Source organism: Bos taurus, chromosome 29 (assembly GCF_002263795.3).
Source record: "Bos taurus isolate L1 Dominette 01449 registration number 42190680 breed Hereford chromosome 29, ARS-UCD2.0, whole genome shotgun sequence".
In the NCBI taxonomy this organism is placed as follows: Eukaryota; Metazoa; Chordata; class Mammalia; order Artiodactyla; family Bovidae; genus Bos; species Bos taurus.
In genome coordinates, this window is record NC_037356.1 from 48,203,741 (window position 1) to 48,220,361 (window position 16,621).

The 16,621-nt window shown below is 47.6% G+C and overlaps 1 protein-coding gene across 6 annotated transcripts in view; it reads right to left on the reverse strand.

The window, feature by feature from the left end:
• Positions 1-4,267: 4,267 nt before the first annotated feature.
• ACTE1 (actin epsilon 1) overlaps positions 4,268-16,621 on the reverse strand; it is a 61,130-nt gene continuing 48,776 nt past the window's right edge. For all 6 annotated transcript variants that reach the window (XM_059883129.1, XM_015461397.3, XM_059883127.1 and 3 more), the window contains 2 exons: positions 13,598-13,779; positions 4,268-4,572 (listed from right to left, as the gene is read on the reverse strand). In XM_059883129.1, coding sequence (XP_059739112.1) covers positions 4,429-4,572; positions 13,598-13,779 — 326 coding nt within the window. In that variant the 3' untranslated portion in view covers positions 4,268-4,428. The remainder of the gene's footprint in view (positions 4,573-13,597; positions 13,780-16,621) is intronic.

Below are 16,621 nucleotides of genomic sequence, written 5' to 3' on the forward strand. Positions count from 1 at the left end.
CAGCTTCAGCATCATTCCTTCCAAAGAAATCCCAGGGCTGATCTCCTTCAGAATGGACTGGTTGGATCTCCTTGCAGTCCAAGGGACTCTCAAGAGTCTTCTCCAACACCACAGTTCAAAAGCATCAATTCTTCGGCACTCAGCTTCTTCACAGTCCAATTCTCACATCCATACATGTCCACAGGAAAAACCATAGTCTTGACTAGACGAACCTTTGTTGGCAAAGTAATGTCTCTGCTTTTGAATATGCTATCTAGGTTGGTCATAACTTTCCTTCCAAGGAGTAAGCGTCTTTTAATTTCATGGCTGCAGTCACCATCTGCAGTGATTTGGGAGCCCAGAAAAATAAAGTCTGACACTGTTTTCACTGTTTCCCCATCTATTTCCCATGAAGTCATGGGACCGGATGCCATGATCTTCGTTTTCTGAATGTTGAGCTTTAAGCCAACTTTTTCACTCTCCACTTTCACTTTTATCAAGAGGCTTTTGAGTTCCTCTTCACTTTCTGCCATAAGGGTGGTGTCATCTGCATATCTGAGGTTATTGATATTTCTCCCGGCAATCTTGATTCCAACTTGTGTTTCTTCCAGTCCAGCGTTTCTCATGATGTACTCTGCATATAAGTTAAATAAGCAGGGTGACAATATACAGCCTTGACGAACTCCTTTTTCCTATTTGGAACCAGTCTGTTGTTCCATGTCCAGTTCTAACTGTTGCTTCCTGACCTGCATACAAATTTCTCAAGAGGCAGGTCAGGTGGTCTGGTATTCCCATCTCTTTCAGAATTATCCACAGTTTATTGTGATCCACGCAGTCAAAGGCTTTGGCATAGTCAATAAAGCAGAAATAGATGTTTTTCTGGAACTCTCTTGCTTTTTCCATGATCCAGCGGATGTTGGCAATTTGATCTCTGGTTCCTCTGCCTTTTCTAAAACCAGCTTGAACATCAGGAAGTTCACGGTTCACATATTGCTGAAGCCTGGCTTGGAGAATTTTGAGCATTACTTTCCTAGTGTGTGAGATGAGTGCAATTGTGTGGTAGTTTGAGCATTCTTTGGAATTGCCTTTCTTTGGGATTGGAATGAAAACTGACCTTTTCCAGTCCTGTGGCCACTGCTGAGTTTTCCAAATTTGCTGGCATATTGAGTGCAGCACTTTCACAGCATCATCTTTCAGGATTTGGAATAGTTCAACTGGAATTCCATCACCTCCACTAGCTTTGTTCGTAGTGATGCTTTCTAAGGCCCAATTGACTTCACATTCCAGGATGTCTGGCTCTAGGTGAGGGATCACACCATCATGATTATCTGGGTCGTGAATATCTTTTTTGTACAGTTCTTCTGTGTATTCCTGCCATCTCTTCTTAATATCTTCTGCTTCTGTTAGGTCCATACCATTTCTGTCCTTTATCGAGCCCATCTTTGCATGAAATGTTCCTTTGGTATCTCTGATTTTCTTGAAGAGATCCCTAGTCTTTCCCATTCTTTTGTTTTCCTCTATTTATTTGCATTGATTGCTGAAGAAGGCTTTCTTATCTCTTCTTGCTATTCTTTGGGACTCTGCATTCAGATGCTTATATCTTTCCTTTTCTCCTTTGCTTTCGCTTCTCTTCTTTTCACAGCTATTTGTAAGGCCTCCCCAGACAGCCATTTTGCTTTTTTGCATTTCTTTTCTATGGGAATGGTCTTGATCCCTGTCTCCTGTACAATGTCACGAACCTCATTCCACAGTTCATCAGGCACTCTATCTATCAGATCTAGGCCCTTAAATCTATTTCTCACTTCCACTGTATAATCATAAGGGATAGGGATTTGATTTAGGTCATACCTGAATGGTCTAGTGGTTTTCCCTACTTTCTTCAATTTAAGTCTGAATTAGGCAGTAAGGAGTTCATGGTCTGAGCCACAGTCAGCTCCTGGTCTTGTTTTTGCTGACTGTATAGAGCTTCTCCATCTTTGGCTGCAAAGAATATAATCAATCTGATTTCAGTATTGACCATCTGGTGATGTCCATGTATAGAGTCTTCTCTTGTGTTGTTGGAAGAGGGTGTTTGTTATGACCAGTGCATTTTCTTGGCAAAACTCTATTAGTCTTTGCCCTGCTTCATTCTGTATTCCAAGGCCAAATTTGCCTGTTACTCCAGGTGTTTCTTGACTTCCTACTTTTGCATTCCAGTCCCTTATAATGAAAAGGACATCTTTTGTGGGTGTTAGTTCTAAAAGGTCTTGTAGGTCTTCATAGAACCGTTCAACTTCAGCTTCTTCAGTGTTACTGGTTGGGGCATAGACTTGGATTACTGTGGTATTGAATGGTTTGCCTTGGAAACGAACAGAGATTATTCTGTCGTTTTTGAGATTGCATCCAAGTACTGCATTTCGGACTCTTTTGTTGACCATGACAACTACCCCATTTCTTCTGAGGGATTCCTGCCCGCAGTAGTAGATATAATGGTCATCTGAGTTAAATTCACCCATTCCAGTCCCTTTCAGTTCGCTGATTCCTAGAATGTCGACATTCACTCTTGCCATCTCTTGTTTGACCGCTTCCAATTTGCCTTGATTCATGGACCTGACATTCCAGGTTCCTATGCAATATTGCTCTTTACAGCATCGGACCTTGCTTCTATCACCAGTCACATCCACAGCTTGGTATTGTTTTTGCTTTGGCTCCATCCCTTCATTCTTTCTGGAGTTATTTCTCCACTGATCTCCAGTAGCATATTGGGCACCTACTGACCTGGGGAGTTTCTCTTTCAGTATCCTATCATTTTGCCTTTTCATACTTTTCATGGGGTTCTCAAGGCAAGAATACTGAAGTGGTTTGCCATTCCCTTCTCCAGTGAACCACATTCTGTCAGATCTCTCCACCATGACCCGCCCGTCTTGGGTTGCCCCACGGGCATGGCTTAGTTTCATTGAGTTAGACAAGGCTGTGGTACTAGTGTGATTAGACTGACTAGTTTTCTGTGAGTATGGTTTCAGTGTGTTTGCCCTCTGATGCCCTCTTGCAACACCTACCGTCTTAGTTGGGTTTCTCTTACCTTGGGCGTTGGGTATCTCTTCACGGCTGCTAACGGATGCAGCGGGGCTTGGGCCTCTAGGTGGGAACTACTTCCGGATGCTCGTGGTGACTTTCTTTCCTCATTCTCTGCCCCTGATCTCCAGTGCCCCTACTTGGGGTTCTTTACGGATTTAAACCCATCCCTGTCAAATGACCTTGCTCAAGTTCGTGAACCTCTCTCTCAACTTTGGCTCCTGCACCACGAAATCAGCTCAAATAAGCCAATCTCACAGACTTATTTCTTGAAAAGCAAAGTCTGTAATATCTCTCTTCAGCAATGACCACCAGCTTTCACATGTTCTTTTTTTAAATATTGATATTTAAATTTACCATATACATACTATGTACACAGTTTTAAAGGAATAAAAATCCTACACTCTAGAACATAAGACAATACACAGAGCAAAGACTGGCGGTACTATACAGATGGGATTAACAAACATAAGTAAGAAGTATATGATTCTTGGCTTTCCAGGTGGCACCAGTGGTAAAGAACCCACCTGCCAGCACAGGAGACAGAAGAGATGCAGGTCTCATCCCTCCCTGGAGGAAGACATGGCAACCCACCCCAGTGCTCTTGCCTGGAGAATTCCCAGGGATGGGGGAGCCTGGTGAGCTGCCGTCTATGGGGTCACACAGAGTCAGACACGACTGAAGTGACTTAGCAGCAGCAGCAGCAGCATGTGGAATAAGTGAGGAATAAATACATGAAGGATATGCTTTCATGAACTTAACTGTGCTTTCAGGAACCAGAGCATCCATGTTGTTCCTGCCACGTTGGAGGTCAAGTTCATGTCAGGGGGCCCTCCCCAGCCCCCATGGTGGTCTGGGGCCATGTGACTTCCTCTGGACAATTAATTGTGGATAGATGTGCCGCGTGTACCTTTGCTGCCAGGGAAAGTTCCTCCAGGGCACCCGTATGTGCACTCACAGGGCAAGACAATGTTCCAGATGGTGTCAGCTGTCAGCCTGATTGCGGGGGTGAGGGTGAAGCAGGAGTGAGTCCCTGGGACCTTCAATGGACTTGCAACATGGATGAGAAACAGACTTTTGTTCTGTGGCACTGAGTCTTGGGGGATGTTTGTTTCTTCAGCAGAGCTTAGCCACACTGACAGATACACAGTTGCCAGAGATCCCCTCCGCTCATTACTCTGCTCTGATGCAGAGAGAGCCCTGTGAGCATTTCCCAAAATGCTGCAAGCCTTGCTCAAAGAGGCTGTCTATTCTTTATTGACCCTTTTAATCGAAGTCTGGGGGAGGAAAGGCCATGCCCACATTTGAGTTTGTTGTGAGCTCTGATCAATTCAGTCAAGCTGAGGTTCTGCCTGGAGCTCGTGAGACAGCTGTTGTGGTCCAGACAGCCACGAATCAGAGGGTCCTCCTGCCGACGACGGAGAAGCCCATCTCCCTGTATTCCTCTATGGTGACCCACATGTCCTTGAAGGTGGAGAGCGAGCACAGCATGGAGCCACCTACCCACGCACCGTACATGGAATACGGACAGGTGGACGCCTGCACGGGGGTGGAGGAGGGAAGGGAGGAGGGTGAGGCAGGAGGGAGGGTCAGAGGGGAGAGAGGGAGAGAAACCTGGATCAAAATCCTAACAAACTGGGGATCAGAATGCCAATCCCTGAGCGAACTTCACAGGCAGTCATTGCCCCCTGGCCCCCCAGGAAGTACAGTCTATTCCAACCTTTAAAGATGCTCCGTGGCCCTCATCCCGCTGCTTGTAGCTTAAAATTATAGGATAAAAGGAATAAGAACACCAAGGACTCACAGCTGACTCTTGGATTCACTCTAAAATGCATGACACACTTGATGTGTGTATTAAGACTATGCAAAAGGCACACGTTATTTTGTAGAAAAAATACAGCTAAGCAAAAAAAAAAAAAAAAAAAATCCAAGCAATCAGACCACGTGGAGAAGATCTCATCTACCGCCTGAGGCATCACACCAAGACTTTCTCTGGTTTCGCTGCTCTTACTTTTACGCTGACATTGGCCACCCGAGGCATCACACCAAGACTTTCTCTGGTTTCGCTCTGCTCTTACTTTTACGCTGACATTGGCCACCCATGGGGCAGATAGTGGTGTTTCTTCTCCAAGTCACGTCACCCCTGGATTGAGCAGGTAAACGTCTCCACACCCACTTGCCAGGTGGCATCACTGAGGCTCTGAAGGACAGTTCACTTGCTCAAGGCCAGATGGTGTCATCCTCACATGTTCACTGACTTTCCTTAAGGCTCTTAGATACGTCATAGTACAACACGTTTATTCTCCTAAAAAGCGAGGTGAACACTACTGCAGGGCAAAGGGATTTAGAAGGAGGCTTTCAGACACCCACGGTCCAGTTGGAAGTGGGAATGAGGGAAGATGAGTTATCAGATTCAGTCATGGGGAAGCTTGCTGACTCTATTGCCATAGAACCATGCTTGGCTTGGAAACCATCTGCTACTATTGGTTAAGACAAGAAAAACTGCTAAAATTTTAAGGGGAAAGAAAAACAAGGAGCACATTCAGGGTCAGGCATCAGGCAGAGAAAAGAGCTGGTCACAGGTGCCTGGGACCCTGTGTTCTGACTTTTTTTCCATCAATAAGCTGCCACCCTGGATGAGCCACAGGCCCCATCTATGTCCTGTGTAAACAAACAAACAAAACCAGGCAGAGGTGTCCACAAAATGAGGTCTGTTCGTTCAAAAGAGAGCAAAGCCCCCAGCAGAAAAAAATGGCCAGAAGGTTGGAATAAGTGATTACAAAAATATAAAAGAAGATAAACAAGAAGGTATATAGCACAGGGAACTATATTCAATATCCTGAGATAAACCATAATGGATAGAACATTAAAAAATGAATCCATGTGTATCACTTAATCACTTTGGTGAATAGCAGAAATGAACACAACTGTTCTTCAATTTAAAAAAAGAAAAAGAGAAAACTACAGACAACTAGGAAACCTGCCAAAGACTCACCGTCATTAGTCATTAAAGAAACAAAATTAAAGCAGTTATTTTTCATCTACCCACTTGGGAAAGAGTTTTAAAAATGATGGACCCCATTGGAAGGACTGATGTTGAGGCTGAAACTCCAGTACTTTGGCCACCTGATGCGAAGAACTGACTCATTTGAAAAGACCCTAATGCTGGGAAAGATTGAGGGCAGGAAGAGAAGGGGACGACAGAGGATGAGATTTCTGGATGGCATCACCGACTCAATGGACATGAGTTTGGGTGAACTCCAGGAGTTGGTGATGGACAGGGAGTCCTGGCGTGCTGCAGTCCATGGGGTCGCAAAGATCAGACACGACTGAGCAATTGAACTGAACTGAACTGAACTGATGCTGAAGGAACAACGTCGGTGAGACACTGCCTCCCTGGTGTTCACAGGACTAGAGGCTTGCTTTTCTCAGGGGCACCTTGGCTGTAGGTTCCAAAAGCCTTACCAGTGCATATATTTCTGGCTCAAGAAATACCCATCTGGAAATGGATTCTAAGGGGAAAAAATTCTCCTAAAGAAATAAGAGGAAATCACGGCACACGAACATTATTATAGCAAGATTTAGGTTGTCAGGAGAAGCTATTATTTTAAACGTTGGCCCCATGGAAACCAGCTGTTCTCTGAAGGGAGATGAGTCTGTTTTAGGGAGAGCATCCTTCTGTTCTTTAGGGGGCAATATAATGAGCTCTGTTGATAACTAAAGGTGAACCCATATCCCCTTCTCTTCCAGAGATGTCTAGATGGGAGAGAACTTGGGCAGAGACAGAGCTAAGTTTTAATAAAGTTACAGAAAAAGGGTGATGTCTTCAAGCTTCATATGGAGAAGTTTTCGGGGTGGGGGGCTGGAGGAGTAACTTGAGGGCTCAGAAGAAGTGGGGATGGGAGACTTTGGTTCAAACCTCAGTCCAGCCACAGGCTGGTAGGCAAAGCCACTGCATGACAGTATAAAGGGTGCTCTTTGCAATGGTGGTCAAGAAACACAGAGAGATGTACACATTTCCATTTGTTTTCCATTCTGGCTAAGCTTGCCTTCCTTTCTGGTTTAGGGTTTTCCCCAGGGGCTCAGATGGTAAAGATTCTGCCTGCAATGTGGGAGACTGGGGTTTGATGCTGGGCCGGGGAGATCCCATTCTCCAGGGAGGGAATGGAAACCCACTCTAGTATTCTTGCCTGGAGAATCCCATGGACAGAGGAGCCTGGCAGACTACAGTCATGTCCAAACAGTTGGACATGACTGAGTTACTAACATTTTCACTTCCTGGTTTAATGCAAGGTTTTCACAGGTAAGAATTCGGAGGGTCAAGAGGAGGAGCAGCGGAAATGTATTCTCAAGGAGAGCAGAGGACATCAGAGTGAGAAGCCGTGAAGGGTAAGAGCTTTCTAATACTTATGTAAATGTCTCATCTCATGTGAGATGGCTGCAGCCTTGGGAGGTGAGGAAGCAGGTCAGTAACAATTTTCCAACATCACCTATATTTATGTAGCATCATACGAAACTGTATAAAGAAGACGGCAGCCTTAGGAAGCGCAAAGGCTGGGGCACTGTTCTTTAATATAAATGTGTGCCCTGGTGGATCCTATTTTATGATGAGGGTTCCAGTCTTAAGAAGGAAGGGATGGGATTAATTTTCCAGTATTACATGGATTTGTATAATAATAATGTAGTCCATCCTAAAGGAGACCAGTCCGGGGCATACATTGGAAGGACTGATGCTGAGGCTGAAACTCCAATACTTTGGCCACCTCATGCGAAGAGTTGACTCATTGGAAAAGCCCTTGATGCTGGGGGGGATTCGGGGCAGGAGGAGAAGGGGACAACAGAGGAAGAGATGGCTGGGTGGCATCACCAACTCGATGCACCTGAGTTTGGGTGATCTCCGGGAGTTGGTGATGGACAGGGAGGCCTGGCGTGCTGTGATGCACGGGGTCGCAATGAGTCGGACATGACTGAGCGACTGAACTGAACTGAACTGAATGGAGCTTTATGTATAATGTATATACAAGAGGGCTGCTGACTTTGGAAGGGAGGCCTGTATTGATTATACAATACCTGATACATTTACCTTTCCATGAAATTCCTGAGTCTTCCCTGTTGCCCCAATAGCTCTGGAGGAGGAGGCATAGAGACCAGCCAGAGCAAGGAGCACTGCTGTGCTTGGGGGACAAGCCTCGGTCCTCAGTCTCTGAGGGGTGAAGAAGGCCCCTATTTAACCAAGAGCACGTGGGTGGCCCCATCCCTCCAACCCCCAGCCACCCAGCCTGAGCTCATGCTGAGCTGGTTCCTTACAATTAGAGGGAGAGATAGGAAGATGCTTCTTCATGGCACAAATTGGGACTGAAACTCCAAACCCAGTGTATCAGTTCAGTTAAGTCACTCAGTCATGTCCGACTCTTTGTGACCCCATGGACTGCAGCACTCCAGGCTTCCCTGTCCTTCACTAACTCCCGGAGCCTACCCAAACTTATGTCCGTTGAGTTGGTGATGCCAACCAACCATCTCATCCTTTGTCATCCTGCCTCCCACCTTCAATCTTTCCCAGTATTAGGGTCTTCTCAAATGAGTCATTTCTTTGCATCAGGTGGCCAACGTATTGGAGTTTCAGCTTCAGCATCAGTCCTTCCAATGAATATTCAGTACTGATTTCCTTTAGGATGGAACTGGTTTGATATCCTTGCAGTCCAAGGGACTCGCAAGAGTCTTCTCCAACACCACAGTTCAAAAGCATCAATTCTTTGGCACTCAGCTTTCTTTACAGTCCAACTCTCATATCCATACATGACTACTGGAAAACCCATAGCTTTGACTAGGTGAACCTTTGTGGGCAAAGAGATGTCTCTGCTTCTAATGTGCTTCCAACTCTCGTATCCATACATGACTACTGGAAAAACCATAGCTTTGACTAGATGAACCTTTGTGGGCAAAGAGATGTCTAGGTTGGTCATAGCTTTTCTTCCAAGGAGCAAGCATCTTTTAATTTCGTGGCTGCAGTCACCATCTGCAGTAATTTTGGAGCCCCCCCAAAATAAAGTCTGTCACTGTTTCCATTGTTTCCCCATGTATTTGCCATGAAGTGATGGGACCAGATGCCATGATCTTAGTTTTCTGAATGTTGAGTTTTAAGCCAACTTTTTCACTCTCCTCTTTCACTTTCATCAAGAGGCTCTTTAGTTCTTTGCTTTCTTCCATAAGGGTGGTGTCATCTGTGTATTTGATATTATTGATATTTCTCCCTGCAATCTTGATTCCAGCTTGAGCTCCATCTAGCGTGGCATTTCATGTGATGTACTCTGCATATAAGTTAAATATAGATGACAATATACAGCCTTGACATACTCCTTTCCCGATTTTGAAGCAGTCCATTGTTTCATGTCCAGTTCTAACTGCTGCTTCTTGACCTGCATACAGATTTCTCCAGAGGCACATCAGGTGGTCTGGTATCCCCATCTCTTTAAGAACTGTGGACAGAGGTTTGTGACATTGTGCAGGGGGCAGTGATCAAGACCATCTCCAAGAAAAAGAAATGCAAAATGGTTGTCTGAAGAGGCCTTACAAATAGCTGAGAAAAGAAGAGAAGCTAAAGGCAAAGGAGAAAAGGAAAGATACACCCATTTGAATGCAAAGTTCCAAAGAATAGCAAATAGAGACCAGAAAGCCTTCCTCAATGATCAGTGCAAAGAAATAGAGGAAAACAGTAGAATGGGAAAAACTAGAGATCTCTTCAAGAAAATTAGAGATACTGAAAGGTTGTTGCTGAACCACGAAAGATGCCAGGATTCTTGGCCTCTGGAAGAGAATAATTCAATCCAGGGCTAGAGATGAGGCTTTATCGCTCAGCACTTTTGTGCAATAAAATTTAATTAAAGTATAAAGGAGATAGAGAAAGCTTCTGACATAGGCATCAGAAGGGGGCAGAAAGAGTACCCCCTGCTAATCTTTAGCTGGATGTTATATAGCTACTCAGTTCAGTTCAGTTCAGTCGCTCAGTCATGTCTGACTCTTGGCGACCCCATGAATCGCAGCACGCCAGGCCTCCCTGTCCATCACCAACTCCCAGAATTCACTCAGACTCACATCCATTGAGTCAGTGATGCCATCCAGCCATTTCATCCTCTGTCGTCCCCTTCTCCTCCTGCCCCCAATTCCTCCCAGCATCAGAGTCTTTTCCAATGAGTCAACTCTTCACATGAGGTGGCCAAAGTATTGGAGTTTCAGCTTCAGCATCATTCCTTCCAAAGAAATCCCAGGGCTGATCTCCTTCAAAATGGACTGGTTGGATCTCCTTGCAGTCCAAGGGACTCTCAAGAGTCTTCTCCAACACCACAGTTCAAAAGCATCAATTCTTCGGCACTCAGCCTTCTTCACAGTCCAACTCTCACATCCATACATGACCACAGGAAAAACCATAGCCTTGACTAGACGGATCTTTGTTGGCAAAGAAATGTCTCTGCTTTTGAATATGCTACTAGCAGTCTGCTAATTAAAGAAAGGAAATGTCTCAAAACAGAGGATGGCACCGGGCGCCTCACCCACAAGATGCATTTTGAGACCCTTGGCACCAGGTGAGTCAGCCTGGGCCATAAAATGATTGACGTGAATCTTGAAGAAAGGCAGATTTCCATACAAATACATAGTTTCACTAACATAGATTAGGAGAACAATGTGTGAGTATAACATACTGGTTTGTCAAGTCAGTTCTGAGCCTTTAGGCGGAACCTACTTGAAGACAGAGTCTGGGGTAAATGCATAAGTACATTAACATAGCTTAAGACAAACATTTCCATAAGAAAAAGGCATTGGTTAGCTCAAGGTTTGAGAGGGGTTAAGTTCAGGTGGAGCCAGGTGCCTTTCTGGCAACACAGAATTTTAAGAGAAACCTCTTTTTAAACTTGCAGAGACAAGGCGGGGAAATGTAAACTGGTTAGTTTCCTCCTGCTGCTTAAGAGAGCGGAGAAGGCAATGGCACCCCACTCCAGTACTCTTGCCTGGAAAATCCCATGGACGGAGGAGCCTGGTGGGCTGCAGTCCATGGGGTTGCTAGGAGTTGGATACGACTGAGTGACTTCACTTTCACTTTCCACTTTCATGCATTGGAGAAGGAAATGGCAACCCACCCCAGTATTCTTGCCTGGAGAATCCCAGGGATGGGGGAGCCTGGTGGGCTGCCATCTATGGGGTTGCACAGAGTCGGACATGACTGAAGTGACTTAGCAGCAGCAGCAGCAGCTTAAGAGAGAGATTAAAAAATGTCTGACACTTGCAGCCTATTTCCTCCATTGGAGACCCCTGGCCTTCCTGCCTGTTACCCTCTCAATACCAAAGGAACATTTCATGCGAAAATGGGTACAATAAAGGACAGAAGTGGTATGGACCTAACAGAAGCAGAAAAAACCCAGCGCGTAAGCATTGCTTCCAGAACTACTTTTATAAACAGGGGGGAAAAAAGAAAGAAAAGGTTTGAAAATGGAGTCAGAAAGAAGCCCACGTGAAAAGGCTACAGGCTCTGTGATTCCAACTACACGAGCTTCCAACAACTCGATTCCAGCTACATGGTGTTCTGGAAAAGGCAAATCTATGCAGACATTAAAATCATCCATCGTTGCTTGGGGACGGGGGAGGTGGGGAGCAGTGGGCAGCGCCCAGGGCGTTATAACATGAACTATCATGTGACAGCCACCAAGAATGTGGAATCACGTCCTCTACAGGACAGGGCGTCTGCGGGTGCACGACCTTCTACATTCCTCAGAGCCCATCAGACGCACAACACCAGGGGTGAAGCATAACGTCAACTCCAGACGTCAGCTGACAACAGTTGGTTCATCGGCTGTAACCAATGCACCAGAAGAAAACAACGGGTAGGCTCACGGGGCGACTGGGTGCACAGGGAGGAATAAGTGGGAACTCGCTTTCTCTTCGGTTTTCCTGTAAACCTAAGACTGCTCTTAAAAAATAAAGGCTGTGAATTTGAAAGTAAACAAGTAAAATTTACATGGTGGTGAGAGCATGGCAGGAAGCCCCCTGGCAGGGGTGGAGGGTCAGGCAGGGGAGGGTCCCTGGCTTCCTAAAGCCCGAGGTGCATGGAAGCCGGCCTGCTTTTTGCAGATCTGGACCCGGGAAGTGGGGGTAGGGGCGGGGGAAGTGGGGGGAGCCTTTGCGTCAACCTCTCTCTGCACCGTCAGCTTCCTCTCCCTGCAGATCAGTTAGGTAGCTCTCCTGTCTTAAAACCACCGCCACCACAACTGCAAAACTCCCGATCTTGCGTCCCAGCTGTTGCCCGGCTTTTCTGTGCTTCTTTGCAGCAGAAGTCCTTCAAGTCCCCTCCAGACATCGGCTTTAAAGGCCCTCCAGGTGGTCTGTCTCACCGGACAGAAGATGCTGAATCCCAGGCCCCCAGGGGCTGGTCGTCAGCTTGCCCCACCTGCCAATGTGGCAGGAGTTCTAGTCCGGCTTTCTGCTACCAGCAGGGCTGCCCACTCTCGTCCTTTCCTGCCTGCACTCTGGAGCTCCGGTTCCTGGGGGCACCCCTGTTCCTCCAGCCTCTCCCGACGGACCGAGGGGGCTGCACCCCTGCCCCTGGTCTCTAGCCCCGCCTCTGATGAAGTCTCCAGTGTGGAGCTGGAGCCCAGCCTCCTCCCACCTCTGAGCTCAATCCCTCCTGAATTCTGCTCCCCGACAGAGAGGAGAGATCCCAAGTGGATGTGTCCAAAGCGCCACTTCAGACTTCCCCTGACTACCCCTCTGCTGACCTCGACCATCTCTGCCACAGTGTCTCCATCTCCCCAGTGTTCAGGCTAGAACTTCAGGACCCGCCCAGGGTTCCTCTGTCTCACCACTACTTCACGTCTCCCCCAAAATCTTACTGCCTTTGCCTTGAGTGTGAGCTCAAAATCTGGCCACCTCCCCACACCCTCCGTGCTGCTGACCCCGAGCCACCAGCATGCCTCACCTGGACCCCAGCATCACCTCCCAGCTGCAGCCACATAGCCCACTCCCCGCGCAGCAGCCTGGCCCCTCCAGAGCCTGGCCTGATGTTGTCACGGCCCTACCCAAAGCTCCTGCTGGTTTCCAGTCTCCCTCACGGTAAAGTCTCGCGTGGCTTCTCTGACCCTGTTTACCCCGCTCCCTCTCTCAGCCCAGCCAACCTTTCTCAGCATTTCCTTAAGAAACCAGCCTCTGGGCCGCTGTGTGGGCTGTTCCCTGGGCCTGAATGCTCTTCCCCACATATCCAGCTGCTCCCCTCTCCTCCTTCAAGTATTCACTCAACACGGCCTTTCCAGGAGTGCCCCTGCCCTGACCTCTCTCCCCTTCTTCCTTTCTGTCTCCCCACCCTGAGCCTCATAGCCCTTCCCAGCATATTACCTCCGTACATATGATCTATATTGCTTAGTCCTCATCACTGGCCCCCACACACTAGAATGTAAGCTCCCGGAGTTTCGTCGCTTTCTGTTAACTGAGGCTTCTGCAAGCGCCTGGCACCTCAGAGGCATTCCAGGAACATCTGTGGAATAAATCGCTGAGCCCCAGAGGGTGGGTGTAGGAAGCCTACCTTCACATTAATCTTCGGGGAGACCAGGGTGGATGTTTCTTTCTGCAGCCGGGACCTCAAGCCAGAGCAGGTGCCCGTACCTCCCGACAGGATGATGTGGCCAAAAAGGATCTTCCAGAAGGCGGGGTTGCAGGAGCTGATGCACTCGAAGGCCTTAATGTGAATGCCCAGATTGTTCCGCTCTGCCAGGACGGACGGAACAAGGAAGAGACTTAGGGGATGGCTGCACCCCTGGGCTCCTCCCTTCCCCGGCAGGGACCAGGGACGCAGGGGCCCCCGAGTCTCAGGCAGCTCGAGTGCAGTGGACAAACAGCACCGCTGACCGCAAGGCCCTTACGGGTTCAACACAGCAAAGTACATGAACGCCCAGCGCAGCCGTGGGGCCCACCACTCACGACTGGAGAAGTACACGTCAATTCTCCTCGCTCACCCAGAAGACCTTGCATTGAAATGTCACCGACAGTTATTAATTTTTAATTTTTAAAAATTCTTTAGATTCATTTCTATTGGGTATGGTTTCTCTACGATGGTGTTTGTCCGTCTCTGCTGTTCAGCAAAGTGAATCCGCTATACGCACACATATGTCTCCTCTCTGTTGGATTTCCGTTCCATGTAGGTCACCGAGGAGCACGGAGTTCTCTGAGCTGTACGCAGGCTCCCACTTGTTGTCTGTTTTACACACGCGTCAGCAGCGTGCTCCCACGCGTCGTCTGCTTTACACGCGCGTCAGCAGCGTGTAAACGTCAGTCCCAGTCTCCCAGCCCACGCCGCCCCCTTGGTGTCCGTGTTTGCTCTGTTTGTCTGTGAGTTACCCGTTTTCAGTGCATCGGCATTGATCGCCTTACGAAAGGACTTCTGTAGCTGCAGGCTCTTGCTCCGGTGGCCTTGCAGAATTATCCTGGTCCTTCCTCTCCGGACTCAGCCCTCACCTATATGGCCTCCGATGCAATGAGACCAGACCTAAAGGATGTGTGCGCTGTGGTCCCGTCTGTCTGAGAGTGTGAGGTGCTGGGAGGGATGGCGGGTGCCTATCACTGTGGCCTCAGCTGTGACGGTACTGACGTGTGACCCTGGGATAAGGACCGAAAAGTCGAATTCACAGGAGCCGTGTAGACGTGTGCACCAGCAGCTACTGTCAAAGGCACGGTTGTGCCCGCAAAGCTGCAGTCTACCTAGACCCGGAAGAGAACTTTCATACTGCAGGTGAAACTTCATCCAACGGCTTCTTCATTTCCCCTTGATATCTGGAGGCATGTGCCATGTTTTAAACCTTTACCCCCTACACAACGTGTCAGAGAACACAGAACCCGGCTCACCTGTACTAGATAAAAACGCTGGGTCCTTGCTAGGTACTAATTCTGGGGAGGTTTACTTCTCTGTTATTCCGCTTTGTCCCTTATTAATGTAACCAGTTATCTTTAAGTTTTGATTTCAGGCAAGAGCTGGCTTTCCTTGACTACTTTACAGACTTCATTTTCCCAATCAAAGGGAATTTTATAACTCATCACTTTTTTTTCCTGTTCTCCCATGTCTGCCAGAGAGCTTTGTCAGCTCAACCTTCATTTAAAATCTCTAGATCAGCCAGATTTTTAAAGTTTCCTTCAAATTCCATGGGTTTTGCTTCTTTGCTTTGTCTCAAATCTATATTCTAAAGTATTTTGTAAGTAGGTAGAGTATAAATAATAAATAATGAAAAAGATTTGCTGTCCAGGGCAGTATCTCATCACATCTGATGGACGAGCTAACACTTTCTAGTAGGTCTCTTCATCTGTAAGATGAAATAATGTGAGATCTGGGGAAGGCTGAAATGGTCAGCAACGTGACGAGTATGTTGTTGTTAATCGCTGTTTAGTTGCTAAGTCATGTCCAACTCTTTTGTGACCCCCATGGACTGTAGCCCACCAGGCTCCCCTGTTCATGGAATTTCCCAGGCAAGAATACCGGAGTGGGTTGCCATTTCCTTCTCCAGGGGATCGTCCCGATCCAGGGATCGAACCCCAGTCTCCTGTATTGGCAAGTGGATTCTTTACCTGCTGAGCCACCAAGGAAGTCCTGGAGACTATTTCTTAAATAGTGGTAAACTGTGTTTTGGTGCTTAACAAGTGACGGTTGTTATCAGGGGACCTTTTGAAATGAAGGTGTCAGCTTGCTATTATTGCTACTCAAAATAGAATGCCCTCCTGGCAACCCATCTCCTGCCTTGCGACGTGCTCATCTGTCTGTCCCCCTCCATGGACTCACCTATGAGGTCTGGCTGGAAAAGCGCTTCGGGGCAGAAAAACCTCTCCCTCCCAAGGTCTATCTCCTGGCCGTCAGGCAGCTGACACTTTTGCGGGTAGGAGGGAGAGTTGGCTTCTGCCTTCTCTTTTTCAAAGTCCAAAGCCACAAAACAATTTTTCTCTTTCAGGTCCCGTGCACACTCCCGGTCAGCTGTGGAAGAAACAAAAAGGGTCTGGCTGTGAGTTGAGTTCACGAAAGGATTTGTTTCTCCAGGAGCCTCCTTCTAAAGCTTCAGTTCCTTGCAGGTGTGGGGACCAGACAGAACTGTTAGGGGAAGCACATCGATTGAAAATGCCCACCCTGGCCAGGCTACCAGGCCTGGTTACCACAGTAACCATTTGCATGAGCTGTTTTACGACAGGAGGTCCTGGTAAGGAACAGGGAACTAATAAGCCTCCACCAACCAGAAGAGTCGGGAAAGGTCAAAAGGAGACACCACCTGTCCGACCACCTCCCAGAATCCTTCTCTCTGGCATCCATCTCGGCTGAACAAGACGTGCACCACCAGGAAAGACTCAGAGTCAGAAGATTGGCTAAGGACAACCCGGAAACTAATCCCATCACCATAAAACCCGAGACTGCAAGTCATTGCGGCAAATCTGTTCTCCTGGGTTCCCTTACCCTACTGCTCTCCACCCGGGCGCCCTTTCCCAATAAAATCTCTTGCTTTGTCAGCAGATGTGTCTCCTCGGACAATTCATTTCCGAGTGTTAGACAAAGCCCAGTTTCGGGCCCTGGAAGGGG